General features: G+C 39.5%; 1 protein-coding gene across 2 annotated transcripts in view; it reads left to right on the forward strand.

Moving 5' to 3' along the window:
- Positions 1–19,198, forward strand: part of jade2 (jade family PHD finger 2) — a 218,792-nt gene that overhangs the window by 191,955 nt on the left and 7,639 nt on the right. For both annotated transcript variants that reach the window (XM_034206657.1, XM_034206658.1), the window contains exon 12: positions 11,338–11,469. In XM_034206657.1, coding sequence (XP_034062548.1) covers positions 11,338–11,469 — 132 coding nt within the window. The remainder of the gene's footprint in view (positions 1–11,337; positions 11,470–19,198) is intronic.

A 19,198-nucleotide genomic window follows, 5' to 3' on the forward strand; every position in this document is an offset into this window, starting at 1 on the left:
TCCTTTGGCTGAAATCCTTAGAAGAATCCAAAAGTTCCTTAAAGGTTTCTGGGTTCCTGGAAAGGTTCCTCCTGTCAAAAGGAGTTATGATTGTTGTGCGAGCAGCCAAGCCTCCATCTGTACTCCATGTAACTTGTGAAACAGCACCTTGTAACACGATATCTTCCACACACGTTTTGTTTTTTGATGGGCATTTCATTCTTGTGGTAGAAACTATTGCATTATAATAGATCATTTATACATTATCCCTAAAGTGGAGGGATAACGGAGCGTCCACACGGCGGCGTGCGTTGAAGCTTGCCGGTGAGCTTGTCTGAAACTCGACCAACAACCAATCACATGAATCTCCCTCCCCGGACACACAAGCGCACGGTTTGATTGTATAGAGCTTGTACTGGCATATGAATTGATTGGCTGACGATTCCGCCGAAGCTTCAAAAGTTGAACATTGCTCATCTTTTGAAGCGAACAAAGCGAAGCAACGTGAGCACAATGCAGTTTAGCAAATTGTGACGTCACCCGATTCAAAGTGAATGGGCAGAAGCGTTGAAGCTTCAACGCAGGCCGCCGTGTGGACGGGCGGTAACACCTGAGCGTTTTGTAAATTAAGCTTTTCAAAAAGCCTTTTCCATCTGTTACAGTCCCTGTCTCAGTCAAGGCTTTAAACACAGGGTACAGCAAGGATGTTGGCTTTGTTTTATAGTGCACAGCTAAAGTAGAGAATGCATCAAGGAGAAACATTGAGGAGCATGAGAGAAGTTGCTAGTGGCAGGTGCAATAGTTAATAGGGGGAACAGATTTGTTTTGTATTCTCCCATATTCATTACATGTGTGTGTGTTCTTGAACAATATCTAGTCGCTTTAAGGGTTTCTCTGTCATTACTGAACTTAACTCGGATCTCCTTGTGAAAGTGGCCATTTTTTAAGGAACAACAAAGTGAAAAGTAAAATAATACATGGTGATTGCAAACTTACAAAAATGTCCAAATCTAATCCCTATTTAAACTCATGGTGACTAACTAGGTTACCAGCATGAACATGTACAGAGAAAAGATTCATCTAACAAACTTGATTCTCACTTGAAAACTAATTGCATCGCACCTCTCTGCCTTTCCTGTGTTCTGAGTGCTGATCATGTTTGTCACGCTCATAACTTTAATGAGCTACTGCCGCTTTCGCTGCACATCACTTTTAACGGTTAGACATTTCCGAGCATCCTGTTTACAACCCAGGTGATGATCTGTCTTGGACCTGGAAAAAAAAATCCCTCAACGCTTTTAACAGCTTTTTACAATGCCGAAACATCTCTTGTTTTTGATCAGCAATCTTGCCGTCAATCTCTATGATGTCTCCAAATCCTTCTATTTAGCTTTTGATTTTATTCCTGAAATGGAGGCTATAACTTGTTAAGCCCTTTCAAAAAAGTGATGTTTTATTTTATTTTGATTTGATTAGATTTATTTAGAATGTGTAAAACAATAATACAAAAATGTAACATGAGAATTATTATACAATACAAAATGAATAAATGTCAAATTGATATACAAAAATATTACTGATTCTAAATTATATATAAACAGATAATCTACTTAATTACACATCCGAAAAGGGGTGGGAAGAAGTTTACACTTATTTAATCTAACCCCTTCTCCCAAAAGCTAAATTATTAACATATATATATATAATATAATTTAGTTTTTGGGATATCTTTTTTTCTTTTTCTTAAAGAAATACATTTGTTATTGAAAAACAAACAAAACATAAAACCACAGATGAATAAACAAACACATACATAAAAGAGGTAAATGATATTCAAGAAAAGATAAAATAACAAACCAAATAAATAAACTGCAAACACCCAGTTATGTTTAAAAAACGTCATCCCTGTATCTTGTTGAAATAATTTCCTTACATGTATACCTTTTTTTAAACAGTTTTAAGTTCGGACATCCCTTGAGCTCCTCAAAAATGTTTATATTTTTTCTTTCTAATCATTAAGTATTTTACTCCTAGTGAACTAGTACTGTGTCCCACTATCTTCTTTTCTTCTCTCTCACTCCTGAAAAAACACACACACACACAATGGCCGTCTCAGTGTGAAATCTCTCTCTGGTCTCTCTCAGCTCTATTCATGCATGCCCTGCTCCTCCATGCTAAAGCAAGCATGAGGACAGCCTACTGCTGCTATGACAGCCACACACACAGTCTAGACATGTACTGTACCAACCAACACACACACAAAAATAATCTATACTGTATGCTACCGAACTGCTACAATATTATATTAATCAGGCTTTGCAGTTTGTTCTTTTTCAAGCCCTTGTATGTCTTGTAACCCTGGTCTTCGGGTTGGTTCAACAATTTGGTTTGTACTATTGTACGGCTTAAAATTAGATTGTATTCAAACATTCATGGACCAAAGACAATTAATCATAAAGAGATTGGCATTTGTGGTTTTTGGCGAAATGTCTCTACAACTATTGGATGGATTGCTATATTTATATACTTTATATAGGTATGGCTCTACAATATTTTGTTCAAATATAGCATGATATGTGTCCTTTAATCTAGTGTTCCCCTCATTTTGTAAAGCCATAATATTTAAAGATATACTTTGTATAAAACAATGTAAAAAATGTGTGGCTCTACTGTATGAATACTTACCTTTAACAGACAGCTTTGATAGTGCTGTTGTATGTAGAGTATTTTACCCAAACAAAATGTGCTTTTCTAAACCCCAGTATTGCTGTAATGAAGCCTGCAGCTGCCATCTGCTATACCAATGGACACACTCACATAGTCACACATGCAGTGTATAAACACGATTCACGGCAGTAGCAGAGTTAGTGAGCCATGCTTTGAGGACTCTGTGTTTGTCTAAACAGCAGGAGTCTGTTACAGCAAGTCAACCCAACAATAAGGGCTGGCCATATCGTCGACCGAGAGACATATAATAATGATCACTGTGCATTATGTGAGAGTCAAAGCACTTTGAAATGCCTTGCCTGTGTTCAAATGTGCGATGTGAATAAGCTTGCCTCGCATTACTTTGCCTATGTGTGTGCACTTGTTGTATATTTCTCAATAATAATCAAATCTTTTTCTTTTTGATTGTTAAAATTCATCTCTACTATGCACCTGAACACATCAACAGTGATGTAACGGGGGGTCGTTTGTTGTTTTGAGTCTTTCAACATCTTGGTGGGTCAGACCGTGACTTGTGTTCAGGTGGCATTCGTACCTACCCATGGACCTCCTCTACTGGTCCAGAGCCATGTCAACACTTCCTCCGCTGACTCTGAGGTGTTCTTGAAGGCTCTGATGTGCCATTGTACCTTCAGCTGCTTCACGAGGTACAACAAAAGCACATAAAGTCCTTCCCAGTCAACAGGATTTCTGACGGTTACTGTGGTCCTTGAAGGTTTACTCCAGGAATTACAGTTTTTCTCGATTGCTAACACACTTTTTTTTTAAATTGCTCAGTTTCTCAGAACACTAAACTCAATTCACAAAACCACACACCCAAAGTGCAAAACACCTAATTTCTCCTGCTAAATGAAGAACTGCCCTCAAAACTACATAAACCCAGCTCTTCCTCTTGCTCTTGCTTCCATTGTTGCTGTAAGAAAGTACTCACCTGTGGTCTTTTCATAGTGCTAACATCCTGATTGATGAGCCAACAATTATGCTATCAGGTGTTTGGTCAGGTGGAACGTGTTTCTTGATCATTGGTCCATGTGTGAGGCATTTTGAATATCAGTGTTTTAAACCTGCTAACACGTGACTTTATGTCAGATTCCTGTGTTTTACGTGGAGAAACGTGTGCAGTGGTTTTCAGAAAGTGCCATGTTGATTTGCAAATTGTGTGAAAAGCTGAAAACGTGTTTAGAGTTTTGGAGATTTGAGCCGATGTTTTGCTCTTTGAGTGTCAGTTAAAATAATTGTGCTTCATGTATAATTTTTGTGTGTTAGCAATCGAGAAAAACTGTAAGAAGGTGACCATCTGTGTTTGAAGGCGTACAGGTCTGCAGCTGCAAATTCCCTGCTGATGGATCTGCAATGGGTTTAAGAACCATAATGTACCACCTGGTGCACTCGCCCTGCTGAAGAGCCTTTCGTCAGCCTTGGACCTCCCCTTGCCTGAGCATTGCCGGCAATCTGGAGATTCCACTTTGCCCCAGATGAAGAGATTTGTAAACTGCTAGGACAAGGAACTCGAAGTTTTCTGGTTAGGCTTGCCTCAGATAAGTCCAAGCGACCTTCCAATCCATGGAATGCTCCCACCTTGTCTCCAGCTGCCACTGGCCGATCGTTTTGCTGGACCTCCACTCTTCCACTGCTGACAACTCTTCCTCCATCTCGGCCGATCTTCCATCTTGGCTTTGTCATTCTAGGAGGTGGGAAGGTTTCCAGTCCAGCTCTTTCCGGATTCCCTGTACTTGGTGGAGCATGAGCACAACTTTGTCCGATCTCCACTTCCTCCCAGTAACCTTAACCTCGACCCGTGCCAGGGCCACCTTGGGGTTACTGGAGTCCTCGTGCAGCAACACCTTAAACTCCTCCTACAGGTTCTTCATGGCAGCTCGAGCTCGAAAAACAACTTCCTGAATCTGCTTATCTCTTAAAGCATCTCTACCACAGAGGTCTTAAAGAGGTTGAACCTCATACACAAGTAGATTCCACATTACCAGTGTCCTGTTATTTAAATTACAAACATGTGACAGGCGTTTTTTCAAGATTTCCCAATCCAGCACAATTAAAGGAGGTGTATTTATCTGTGATTTGGGAAAACTGTACTTCCTCAGGCCTTAAATTAAAGTATTCTTCTCTGTTTGTTTCTAACCTTCCTACTTTAATCTCTGTATGACAACTGTCTGCCTAATAAGCTAAGTTCAGCGTTTTATTGACCAAATATTTAATCAACTAGTCATATAAATAAACATTAGTTGCATCCTTAATTGAGGTATTGTAGTAAATGTCTGCAATTTCCAGTTTGACTGCACGTTATAATACAATGAAATGTGATTATTGATAAATATATATCAATAATACTATAAAGAGTAAATAAGCTTTTCTATTTTTTTATTTTTGCATCTTTTTGTAGAGATTTGTAAAGAAATGTTATGAGACATATAGAAACTGTATTTGCTGTATAGCTCCTTATTATATAAAGGATTTTATTTTTATTAAATTACCAGACATTCTGTTGATTTGTGGCCATTTTTGAAACAGTATGGCAATCTCTTACACAGCTTTGACGTACAGTGACACTGTATTTATTGCACTACTGGTGTATTAGACTGTAATATACTGTCAGGTTGGTTTCAGCTACGTACTGTATGAGTGTTTGTTGTTACCTGCCACACTCTCAGCTGGAGGGAGAGAGCGAAGTTTCCTGGAGAGAGAGAGGACAGATCGCAGCAGGGAGGCGCTCTGCAGGGCTCTGTTTCATGTCATACAATGTTTGTGTCAGCATGGCATAGACCTGAACACACAACTGATGTGTTTATATGTGTGCCGTATGTGCAGGGTCTTTTTCCTTAGCTGGAAGTATTTGACAGTGACAGTGTTGCTATTCTTTTTTTAAAATCTGCAAGGTGCACTAGACTGTTTGATTTATAGTAATAGAGATACAAGGACATGAAACACAGTACATTCACAAACAGTGATGGACAGTAGTAAGATATTCTACTTAAAGAGCCTGTGACAGCATCCCAACAACTGTTGTGCAATGAAATATTGGGCTACTAGTAATCTCGAACCGTCAGTTTAAAAAAGAAAAAGCGATACCGTTCCGTTAAATATCAATAATTTCGAACATCGCGGGGAAATTCCTTCGTCTCATTTTGAAGTTTTGGGGGAAGCCGGAAGTGACGTCAATGCGGGAACGCTTCACTGCGGCGAGAGAGCCAAACACGGACAAAGTGTGTTGTCATGCGTAGAAATGGTGAATTACTGAGTTTAGGCACGTTAATAACGTTTTAATGAAGTTGACTACAGTATATTCATATTTGTCAGTGCTTTCATGTCAATTCGGCGAACATAAACAAATGATCGTGGTGAAGATGATGATTACATTAGGATTAAACATCGGTAGTGAGAGCTACTGAATTTCCTCCCGTAGGATGTGATATAAAAACAAATCGATTATTTTTGTAGTTGTAAACTCAAGTGGATGAAACTACATTTATTAGTGCTTTCATGTCAATTCGGCGAACATATGATAGATTAAATGATCGTGAGAATGATGATTACAAATCGTTTGTTTGAGCCGGTCTGCATTTCCTGATGAGAAAACAAACCGATGCTTTTTGTAGTTGTAGTACACCAACATGGATTAAACGTGTGGTTTTTTCACCACAATGTTGGGGAAATTAATGGATAAAATGCACGGATTATTATTATTATTATTCCCACTCCGATCGGGACACTAGGTCCACCGTTTCCCCGCAGCGAGGCTCCCCCGTTGACAGTTTACGTGGGCTGGGTGCAGTGGCGGACTGGCCATCGGGACGAATCCCGATGGGCCGGTACCGAAGTGGGCCGGTCGGATAAGTCACTAGCACATCCCCCATAGGCGGCGCGTGAGGCTCAGGTTTGGGAAGGCTAAATAACTTTTTTTACGCCTCCGGCGTCTATAGAAAAGAGATCAACTCAGTGTGCGGAGTTTAAATCTCTCAAGTCATATTACAGGATAAAGGAAATACAGTTTAAACTGCCGTATGCAGAGAAGACGCCGACGTGTCGCACTTATCATTCATATTACATCATCAATCAGATCATCGATCATATAATATCATAATATATCATATATTTCCTTATCTCAGTCAGCTTCTCCAGCCGTATCTGGCCGTGCAACACTTACAGTGTCACATACTGTATGCAGAAGTATTATTTTAAGCAACACATTATGTTGACGAAACACTCGAGTCAAATGTATGGGCATAGATATGTCTCATAATTATTTGTGTGAACATAAAAATAATTTGTGTGTAAATATGTGATTTGTAAATGTAAAACAACATCCACAAATGCATTTAAAGGTAAAACAATCTTAACAGGTTAATATAATACTTTTTTACTACAGTGTATGTAGTACTATGTTTCGGTAGTGACCATTTTTGGTAGAGGAAGAACATTCTCACAAATACATTTGCAAGTGTAAAACGGATCTGCAAATACGCTAAATATGTTCACAAATAAAAAAAAGATCTGTGAATATCTCTTTAACATTTACACCTTTTGATCAGTCATTTGTGAATCCATTTTGTATTTGTGGACCAAAAATGCGCTTGCGGATCTCAAATCTCTGTTCACGGATCTCAAATCTCTGTTCGCGGATCTCAAATCTCTGTTCGCGGATCGTCTTTTTACACACACGGAATTTTGAGACATATTTTCCGCCGGTCTCGGCTCAAATCTACTCGTGTCACTCGGTTATTTTTCGGAAACCACGTGATGGCCTGCTGATGGCGACATTTCCGCATGATTTCAAAGTAAGAGCATGATGGTTTGTTTAATGCTCTGTTTTTGTATTATAATGAACAGCGGAACGTTAGATGCATTTTTCATCACCATCACCATCATCATCATGTTATAGTGATACAGTTAGTTTGTGTTATTGATTCAATATAGCATATATCGAGCACTTTCGTTGATGTTGAAGTGCAGGCTATACGCCACTTTCGGGTCCCGGGGGAGCAGCTGGCAGCGAAACAGCTGCCAGCTGCTCCCCCGGGACCTCTTACTTTGAAATCATGCGGAAATGTCGCCATCAGCAGGCCATCACGTGGTTTCCGAAAATAACCGAGTGACACGAGTAGATTTGAGCCGAGACCGGCGGAAAATATGTCTCAAAATTCCGTGTGTGTAAAAAGACGATCCGCGAACAGAGATTTGAGATCCGTGAACAGAGATTTGAGATCCGCAAGCGCATTTTTGGTCCACAAATACAAATTGGATTCACAAATGACTGATCGAAAGGTGTAAATGTTAAAGAGATATTCACAGATCTTTTTTTTATTTGTGAACATATTTAGTGTATTTGCAGATCCGTTTTACACTTGCAAATGTATTTGTGAGTTTGCAAATCTTTTAAATGCATTTGTGGATGTTGTTTTACATTTACAAATCACATATTTACACACAAATTATTTTTATGTTCACACAAATAATTATGAGACATATCTATGCCCATACAAATGTAGCCTAATTAAAGTCAGATCCACTCGTGTCTTACCCCCAAAACACACCAGGAGCGTCTGCGTCGCGTTACGGCCGCGCCGCGGCGGTCGTAAGGGTCGCGGCCACTCTAGTTTTCACCACACGCGCCGCGTTACGGCTCAGACGCGTCCCAGAAGCGGCTCGGAGCAGCGCTTCTCTAAAATTAGGATGAATCCTATTTTTGCCGCGGCGCAGCAGTAAGGTAAACTCCTCCCCCCATCCATAGTCTTTCAAGTAGGAGAATGCATGCCAGCGTTCTCCTCCGGTTTACAGGCACTGTAAATGATATATATATATAGAATAATTATGATGATGAATGCATATTTTTTTACCACTAAAATACAGCAACACATCTTTGATTCATGTCGTTTATAACTGGAGTATTACAATTATTATTAACTGTGTCTGTAGTCTACAACACAACAAAATAGGAAATAACAACAATAAACACGATTTAAACAAACACAAACATAAACTATTTAACTACGTATAGCCTACTTACTTGTAGAAGTACAAATGTCCAGGAAATATTCCAAAATCAACAACAACTGCGAGGCTGCACACACGACGCTCCGCTTCCGCAACGTTTTGAAACGCGTCTGGTGTGCGTTGTCGCAGGAGGAGGTCGCAGCGTGGCGCAGCCGCAACGTAACGCGGCGCAGACGCTCCTGGTGTGTTTTCGGGGTTAGACATGAACGCGCTCTCAGCTGGTGAGAGAAACCCTGGCTTGATTTACCGAGTTGATAACCAGCGTCGTAGGACCGCTTAGCGAGAACTCATTTGTTAGTGTGTTGTTGTTAGTTTGTTTGTTACTCAAACATATCCAGGGCAGAGGCTCTGATCCAGGGTATGTTGAACTGGCTTCATAGTACAGGGCACAGGTGGCTAGCAGCGCTAATGTCAAACACAGACATTGCATTATATTTGTATTTTACCAGGATGCAGTGACACAAATATTTACATATTTACATTTACTATCTACAGCACCCGCCGCCCCTGACATCCCCCACTCCCCCCGTTGACAATTTACTAGCGGTACCGAAGTGGGCCGGTCGAGAGTCCCGGGATGATTTTTAGTCCCAGTCCACCACTGGCTACATGACCGTATGATCGCCCATATTGACGCACCTAATTCCTAAACTTCTAACAGATACAACATAAACCGATCCTTCAGCCTCATATGAGCTCTCAGACACATTCAAAATTAAACTGTCATCGCTGTCTGAGCTTGCTGCTGTGTGCGCCATCGTGTTTACATGCAGATGCTGGGATCCTGAACGGTGCAGCTGGAGCGCTGTGCCCGCAATGACGTCACACATAATTTGGCGGGACTTGAAGAATCCCCGAGAAGATCCAGAAAATGGTCAACATCGAAGGGCATATTAATGGTTATCAAAGTACAAATATCCAAAATCAGTTCAGTAACGGTTTTCAAGGGGACAATATTTACTCAAATTGATGGGTTTGGATGATGGGGGAAACTCGTGTCACAGGCTCTTTAAGTAAAAGTAGTAATACAACAGTGAATAAATACTCTGTAACAAGTAAACATACAAAAGCATTAGACTCAAAACATATTTTTTCATAATATATAATATTTTATTTGTGGATAATAAGTATAAATGCATTACTGTGGTCATCAATTTGCTAGCTGGTAAGGGTGGGGCTAACTAAATAGCTTTACATACAATTCAGCCTAGCTTGAGAATGTACTTCATGTATCAATAACATTTCTTCTTAACTTGACTTATTTTAATATATCATTATTTATTTCTTAAGTAATTAAATTAATGTAGTGTATTTTCATCTCAATTGTAGTGGAATAGAAGTAGAATGTACTAAACTAAAGTAAACTCAAAATGTACATTAGTAGTGGAACCCCAGGACTAATCTTTTATTTAGTTGAGATTAACGGTATCTTTGATCACAGTCACATGGGCTTTCAATTTGTCAGCCCTCGCCTCAAACTTTAACTAGAATACTAAACAACCTTAAAGACAAGCATTAGCATGCGTCCCGAGTCTTGGGGTTTTATCAGGGTATAGCAGCAGGGTGTATGTGCCACTGAAGATGAACCATCGCTCTCTCCGCACACCTCATCAGGAGGTGGGTCACATTTTGCCGATGCCACCTTTCCTTTCCTGCAACCACAAATTAGCTCTCACCTTATGAGCATGTGTGCCTAGCTAGGATCATGTCCTAAAAATAACTAAATATTGGCTTTTTTTGCACTTGTGTACTGTATGTTTTTTTAATGTGTTGAAACTCTACTTCCTCTAGTCTAGCCTTTAACCCTCCTGTTGTCTTCGGGTCAAATCTGACCGATTTACTACTTTCATCAATCATAACTTTTTTGTTTTACATTCGATTGCATTAAGGCTTTATGATATCCTTCACAGTAGACATTTGAACATATCAAATTGCTGATCACCACTTACATTGCATTTTTGATGATTTAGTCAACTTTGTAAAATGACCGCCATAAAGAAAAGGAATTAGTAACCATCCGGATCAGATAAAACACACACACACACACATACTATAGATGTGTTCTCCCTCCTTATGTGCCCAATCCCCCCATGTGAATCACACCTGGCACTCACAAACACACACACACAGAACAATTTGACACATTTCCCGCTCTTATGTGCCCATCCCCCCACATGGATCACACCTGGCACACGCAATACATGTTCAGTGATGATTAATGGTTTTTGTGTTAATGTAATAACAGGACCGGTCAAATTTGACCGCGAACACCAAAGTAAGGGGGGGGGAAACGAAGACAATAGGAGGGTTAATTCATTTTTTGCCTTTTTTTATTTCGATGTAATTACTATCTGCCTTACTAGCTATGTTTACGTCCAAAGGTCCTTCGCATTCTTACTATTTTGCAAAATACAGTTGGCATGTCAGGTGTTTTCCTTTGCAGTGTATATATTTCAACAATATGGATCTAATATTGCACTTACTTTCTCCAGCTTTAATATTCTTGTATGCTACATTCTCCCTCAAATGCCACCTAAGGAAAAATAAAAACGTTCAATGTTGCTTTCCAGCTTAAATTGAATAACCCACCCCTAACCTGAGCCCCTATTCTGTGTCTCCCTGCAGATAAAAACGAGAAAGGAGAAAAGAGGAAGCAGAATGGAGTGAAGGACAAAGGAAAGGAGAGGAGGAAGAGTAGTCCCGAGAAGAAAAAGGAGAGGTTGAAGGCAGAGAACGGCTCCCTGCTGAAAGAGCTAGGTACATTGTGTGTGGGTGTGTGTGTGTGGGTGGGTGTGTACGCCCTGCAAGGTTTGCAAGGTTTGCAAAATGGCTGCACATTTTGTAACGCGTTTGTGTGTGGTTGCAACACCTTAGTCTTGATGCATCAATCATTTATAAGGGCAACGTGCAGTAACAAAAGAACCAAGACATTATACAGTTAGAAATCTCCAGGTAATATTATTTTATTTCTACCTGATAAAGACTTTATATGAGGAAACGTTATCTTAAATTATAATGACTGATGCATCTACAGTAGAGTGCTGCAACCATTTACAGAACATGTTTTTTTCTGCTGTGGTCAGCATCCTGGTGTATTACATTTTCTTTTTCTACAGACTTTGTGCGTCCGTCATGAGTGTTGTCATATATTTTCTGTGTGTAGATCAAGTGTCAGATGCAATTGTAAAATGTTTAATATCAGTTGACTGCAGCTCAGCCCAGCAGGTTTCATCTGACGCATCAGGCTGCTGGCACTCGACAGTGTAACGTCAATCACAGAGAAAAGTGAAGGCGAGAGATGAAGCAAAACTGCATATTATAAAAATGTCATCCCTGTAAATCAAGCAGACCTCCTCTCAGCTTTTCTGTTGTAAATAAATCACTTTATATTGCCTGTAGAACTTCAGTATTATAGAAGCTTCTCCTCAGTGACACAACATAAGTTACAATCATACAGTGAAATATAGGAGCTGATCCAAGCACACACTATCTTGGTACTCCACATCATATAGGGTTTAATTTACCAGGGGCGTTATTATAATTATTAAATTACAATTTTCAAAATGTATTTATTCTTTAAAGTTCATACTAAGATAGTCTCTTTTGGACATTGGACTTTTTCTAAAGTAATAGAGAAACCAAATGTTCCTCTTCTGCATCTCAGATTTTTTTATGGTATAGTAGTCTAGTAGTGTTTGTTATTCTATCTGGACATGTAGATAGAATCGGAGGGATGAACCCCTCTTTAATGGTCACACATGCAGATCACACAGCACACACAGTGACATGTGTTCTCTGCATTTAACCCATCCTAGTAGAAGGAGCCGTGGGCAGCTATTGTACATGGCCCGGGGAGCAATGGGAGTGGGGGGGGTGTCCGGTGTCTTGATCAAGGACACCACAGCAGAGCCCAGGATGTGAACTGGGACCTCTCCAAGTAGCAGTCCACACTCCATATTTTGAGTCTGTTTGGGGACTTGAACCGGCGACCCTAAGCTCCCAGTCCAAGCCCCTGCTGACTGAGCCACTGCCACTGCATGAAGGCAACTTGAAGGAAGCTAAAGAAGGAGGCTCTGTAATTCTCATTGCGACTAACACACCTTGCCAAAGCCCAATCTCACTTGAAATAATCTACTCAAAACAACCCCTGCTGTCTGTCACAGTCAATTACAGACGGGCCGACCCAGCAGGACGTTTCCACTGCCGCTCACTTGTAAACAGTTACTGAATGGAATATACATCCATATACAGATACATCAGTGTAATTTTGGGATCGTGCTATTAACTGGAGAAAAGAGACTTTGAACTATATATCAAAACCGATTTATTTATGGCTGGACCAAGGGCCAATCTCCAGGTCTGGAAAGTGAAGCCTGAGCAGAAGTGCCTTAAACCTGCTTTGTTTTTTTAATGGCAAGCAGGTGGCCACTCCATTGGTTTCAAATATAAGTTTGTTTGTAACGAAGTCCAGCTAGTTTTCATACTTGATTGGTGCTCAGTAAACATTTTCCTGACGAGTTTATGGTCTCAATCAATAGTCTCAAGATTTCTACAATATAGCGTGATGTCATGGGCCAATCGAGAGTTAAATAAATTATGAAGCAGGATATACTCTAGGCTAGGGAATAACTAACTTATGATTGACAGGTCGTTACCAGAAGGTGTTGTCCCGTTGGTTTTTCTGCGTTTTTCTTGAGACTTTAACCCTATCACAGTGTTTTTTTGGTTTAGGTGATTGTATCTCTTTTCACTGGTTTTTACAAAGAAAAAAACGGACAGGCAACTTTCAAATTTGAGGCTTCAAAAACATAGTCCTCATACCACATATTATAAGCAGACTAATGGTGGGACATATTAACCCCTGTTTGTAGACTGTAAATCCGGTTGTCGCTAATATTTTTCAATGTCAACTTTATCCTATCCTGATAACCCTAGTGTCATTGTCATACCCCTGTGGTTTTTGCAAACATAATCTTAACTTTTATATCAGTAAAAGGAGTGAAAGGGTTTGAAAAATCATTCATAGAAATAATGTTGAGGGAAGCTCTGCCAGTATTTATCTTCATCATTAATGAGCCACTGGGAGTCCGACTGCCGTTCCTCATCATAAGTGAGACAAGGATGGATTATAATGGTTGCCCATTCCCCACCACCCATCAATACAGCTATATACAACCCTCAGAAGATAGGTATTAAATGGAAATGGAGCACGAACATATTGTACGTAAAACTGAGAATTTACAGACATTTGGCTGACACATATACGCTGTGATTTGAAGTGGAAGAGGAGATAAAGGCTTAGTGTCTTGCTAAAAGAGTGATTTTAATCTGTAGCTTTTAAGTTGTCAACACAAGACACAAGTCTGATTATTGGGGTGCACATTAACATTTCAATTGAACAGATATCCTCATAAAAGTCAAAACATAATCTGAACCATCTTGTCTATCTCTGGGCGGGAGAGAGGTTATATTTTAGATGTTTCACTCTGCAGAAGTAATCAAGGTTCATGTTAGCAGAGGTAAACATGTGTTGACTGGTGGATGCAGATGCCAAAGCCTTTCTTTACAGAAACAGAATTGAAATCGAATATTCCCCTCTGATCCTGTCCATCTATTTACCTCTATATCTGCATTAACTGAGGCAGACAGGATCGCTTTGAAAGCTGGCTCCCGTAACGTCATATTGCCTGACATCCTGAAAACATCCTCAGTTTATTTGTTCAGATGCAGCTGCTTCACGGGACGGCAGCGCTGTGACAGTTTGAGAGCTGGTGCTGTCAGGATCAAACGCAGTGTTTCCTCTCTTTCAGGTCATAGCTTTTTAGGTTATTGCGCTTACTTGGGAAATGTTCCACTGCAAAACTACGTAACCTTCCAAAGCCATTAAAAAGAGATTTTAAAAAAAACACTTTAAATGATTTATAGTATAAAATAACGGTTGTGCTTTTAGGAGGAAATTGCATGGTCGAAAAAGTACAGACTGCATCCTTTGCCCTAAAGATAATGAGTTATGGGCTTCAATAAGGTTTCCTTGTAATGAAAGTAATCTAAAAAACAGCTTTTTTTCCAAACAGCGATGCGGTTAGTTGTGAATTTATATTTGTAGTGAAAAAGATAGGTTGATCTGAAATTGTTACCCTATTTTGCATATAAAAGCAATAATTGTAATAATCGAATAAAAATGTCGAAGGACACCGACAGAGACTTTTATAAATGTAGATATTCACACTTTTATCATTCATTATATATTTAAGCACAGATTTTAAATGTCTTCAGGAGAAGTTCTGGTCATTAATAATAGATTACTAAAGACTTAAACCAACTTTATCGTGTATTATAAATAATTTCTTAAATGTTGCTTTTAAATGCTTATGTGGAGGGCTGCATCTAAAAGTATCAATTCTAATATTCAAGAACTAATATACTAATTAGCTAAATGTAATTACATGTTTTGGTTACTGCATAAGAAATTAAATACTTTACGTGCAAACAAGAGAGGGAAAGAAACACTCAACTTGTGATATACAGCATGTTTGTGTGGGCGAACAAAATGGAAAACAAAGTCCTCCATGTCTTCAGGCTTTCTTTTTTTTTTTAACAAGCTCCTCCGCTGTGATTAGCTTCTATATGTAGGACATCAGGTGGGTGGATTTGTAGTCTTGCATAATCCATGTTTATATGAATCCAGATTTAGTATAAGTTATGAATATTCCTGCAGTGACATTCTGCAAAAAAAGCCGTGGGCTGCACCGACAATTACTGTACATGATTAATATCTGAGAGCTAAATGAAAATGAGTTCTGCTCTGAAATATAATGTATCTAGCTTTTCATGTGTATGATTAAAAGCAGCTCATGTACATGATGGATCATATTGATAGTAATTCTTAATAGATCCACAAAGGTAAATAGAGAGACGAAGTCCCTCCCCTTCCGGTGGGACTCATGGGACCTTATTTCGGAAAAAGTTTGTATTGAAGTCAATGGAGAGATAAAACTTATCTTTCGATCCCGTTTTAATTGTGCCACGAATTACACATATGATGTTTGTCAATCTTAAATAATCATTTCCATGTCAAAAAAGTCACAGTTTGTCATAAAACTGCTGAAATATACTAGAAAGACTACAAATCCCAGAATCCCGGTCCCGCATGCTGGCTCTTACGGAACCGACTAACTCCCCTTGTGTGTATGTACAGCTCTCAACATGGCCAGACTTGGAGTGATTTTCACCTCGTTTAATACTTTTCACTTCATTCTGAAAGAAAGAGGTGAAATGTGCCAACGTGACGGCCATCTTGGTGTGTGGTGCGAGACGGGAGTTGTAGTTCATTGAGCGGTTTCACACAAAAAAAGTGTTACTTCACAGTTTTACAACACATTTTTATTTTTTTGACTTGCAAAATTATCTTTTAAATTGACAAACATCATATGTGTAATTTGTGGCACAATTAAAACGGGATCGAAAGATAATCTTTCTCTCCCCATTGACTTCAATACATGATTTTTCAGAAATAAGGTCCCATGGAGCTCAACCGGAAGGGGAGGGACTTCGCCTCTCATATATCGCTGACCCCCTCCCCCTCTTCAAAGAGTTTGAGTCATTGTTTAGAGTCCTGACACTAAGTGACAAATACAACTCTGTGTAAACTAATCAGACACATTGCAAATATAAAAAACCAGGACATATTGGCAGATCGACAGCAGCAATAAAGCAACTTGTGAGGAGCTTGGTTTCCTCCTGTGATCTCAGAAAACGAACATGACAGAACGTTGCTCAAAGCTACAAAAACCACCCAACAAAGACTTCACGCTGTCATCAAAGGATGAGACCAGAGCTGCTCTGTTGAGAACAGAATGGGCCCTGACTTTGTGTGTGGGATTATAGCATTTTGGAAGGCATTATATATGTAAAATCCAGCAATAAATCTTCTGTCCACATCCACATACATCCTATCATCCAGTTTGTAGTTTTGGCTTCAGCTGCAGGATCCTTTTGTTTTGATCATCTTTGAATTCATCAATATACTGCAGCTGTCTGGCTCTAAAACATAGAGATGTCGTTCTTTTCTCTTTTTATATAATAATAATAAACTGAATATCATGTCATTTTTATATCTTTCTGACATTTATCATCATATTAGCCCATATTAGTCCATCATGATATTAGCATCTGAAGCTTAAAGTCAAATTAAGATCCAATCTGGCAGAGATGTTTTTTAACATTTCACCCACACACTCACACGAGCACACAAACACACAGTGACCATTAGCGATGACGCATGACTGTCTTTCATTTCCTTATTTAGCTAGAGCTGCGCGTCACAGAGCTAACACTTTCCTGTCTTAGTGAATATGATCAATAAACAAATAGACGGTAACACAGGACAGGAGTGTTTGGCTCTGCCTCACTTGCTTCCTGTTCTGATATTATCTCTCTCTCCTTTTCTATTTCTATCTTTTTCCACTATAACTCTTTGTTTCCGTCTGGCACTGCGTTATAACACTCTGTTTATCTTCGCGGTTTTTCTGTCTGACTGATGGGGGATAAGGACTGCAGCTTGATGTTGAATAGATGCTGTGAGATCATCTCTCACATTGTGTTACCATGACAAACAAGCCCCTTCTGTGTATGTGCTGTGCTTTTCCTGTATCATTTATCTGCGTGTGTGTACGTGCATGTTATATGTCGTTCCTGTGTCATTGGTGTGTTTGTTTTTGCATGCCGTATGTGTTCATATCTCACAGTGTGTGTGTGTGTGTGTGTGTGTGTGTGTGTGTGGTGTGTGTGTGTGTGTGTGTGTGTGTGTGTGTGTGTGTGTGTGTGTGTGTGTGTGTGTGTGTGTGTGTGTGTGTGTGTGTGTGTGTGTGTGTGTGTGTGTGTGTGTGTGTGTGTGTGTGTGTGTGTGTGTGTGTGTGTGTGTGTGTGTGTGTGTGTGTGTGTGTGTGTGTGTGTGTGTGTGTGTGTGTGTGTGTGTGTGTGTCAGGCCATCTGTTCTCTGTCGGGTCTGGTCCTGACTCCCAGGGCTTTGTCTTCCTCTCTGGGATCAAGAAGACAGAAATGTACCAGAACTCCTTCTCAGATGTACTGTCCCTATCCCCACTGTTTATTAGTGGAGGCCATATGCCAGCGGTGATTTGGAAAAAGGAGATTGTTTCAAAATCTTCCTGGTGTCACCCTCACATGCACTTTGTTTCACCCATAAAACTGAGATACATAACAAATGTCAGCCTCCATCCGATTTGATCTGCATATTTGGGTGTTGCAAATATCATTTTTAAAGATGTAATTGCCAAACTAAGATAATGTTTCTTCTGTAATGAATAATTATGTTTGATCAACTCTTAAAGGGGCAACTTAACTCGATTCGTAAATGGGAGTAAATTCAAAATCCTACTGACCCACTGCATAGAATTTTAAGATTACGACTAAAACATATTTTATTAATCCCAGAGGGGAAATATACGATTTACATTATATTAAACACAAAGGTCCAAAATACATACATGCACACATTCACAAACAGGACTTCTACACATGCATTGATTTAAAGGTGTCACAGCGAATGGGCTGCTATGGTTCGGCGCCCTGGTTCATTCGGGGCTTTAGTGCTTTGCTCAAGGAACCTCAGTAGTGGTCATGAGGCAAACTGGCACCTCTTCAGCTTCCAGCCCAAACTCGGACTTGAACCTGGCGACCCTTTTGTTACCAAGCCAAGTCCTTATGAGTACTATATTGCTTTTGTTTCAGCAATTGTTGCCTGAGTTGTTAATGTATTACTTATAATGCGAAGAAAGCTTGTAGAACATTGTGAACACATGTCCCAGCAGGAGCTTTATTACAACTTGTCATTGCACAACAAATGCAGTTTAGCATCTGACTACAAGTGCAAAAGCAGTAATGTGCATAGTAATGGGAATATGTGTTTGAGTAAAGAATAGGTTGAACAACAAGGGCTAGATATGAATATGCTATATATAAGCATTTCCCTGACTAAGAATCGTATTATGAGACAAAGCAAAATGTAAACACTCTAGATGATTTCCTCTTATACTGTTCATTATCAAATATAGGAAAAGAAGTGCATTTTTAGAGATATGTTGTATCAACGGTAAAAGGCTGTCCACCTTTCCTCAAATGTTGTGCCTGATGGTGAAAGTAAACAGCCTTGACTAGGTCTAGGTCTTGTCTCCAGATCATTCAGGCTGTTGTTAGTCAGTGAAATAGGAATCCTCCGTGATAGACTTTTCTATGTATTGTTGTTGTTTATCAAATAGCATCTCTGGAAGACCCAACAAACTCTAACATTCAAGGTTCCACTCTAATATATTTTAAATTGGATCAGGATGGATATGTTCTTTAGCATTCACTTGAAGGGCAAAGAAGAACTGAAAATGTTAAATTTCATTCAGGCGGCCAAAACGATAATGAGGCCAAATTACAGATTAGAATAGTGTGTGATCAATCTGACATAATGGGCTAAGAG

This window comes from Gymnodraco acuticeps, unplaced genomic scaffold, assembly GCF_902827175.1.
Source record: "Gymnodraco acuticeps unplaced genomic scaffold, fGymAcu1.1, whole genome shotgun sequence".
Classification (NCBI taxonomy): Eukaryota; Metazoa; Chordata; class Actinopteri; order Perciformes; family Bathydraconidae; genus Gymnodraco; species Gymnodraco acuticeps.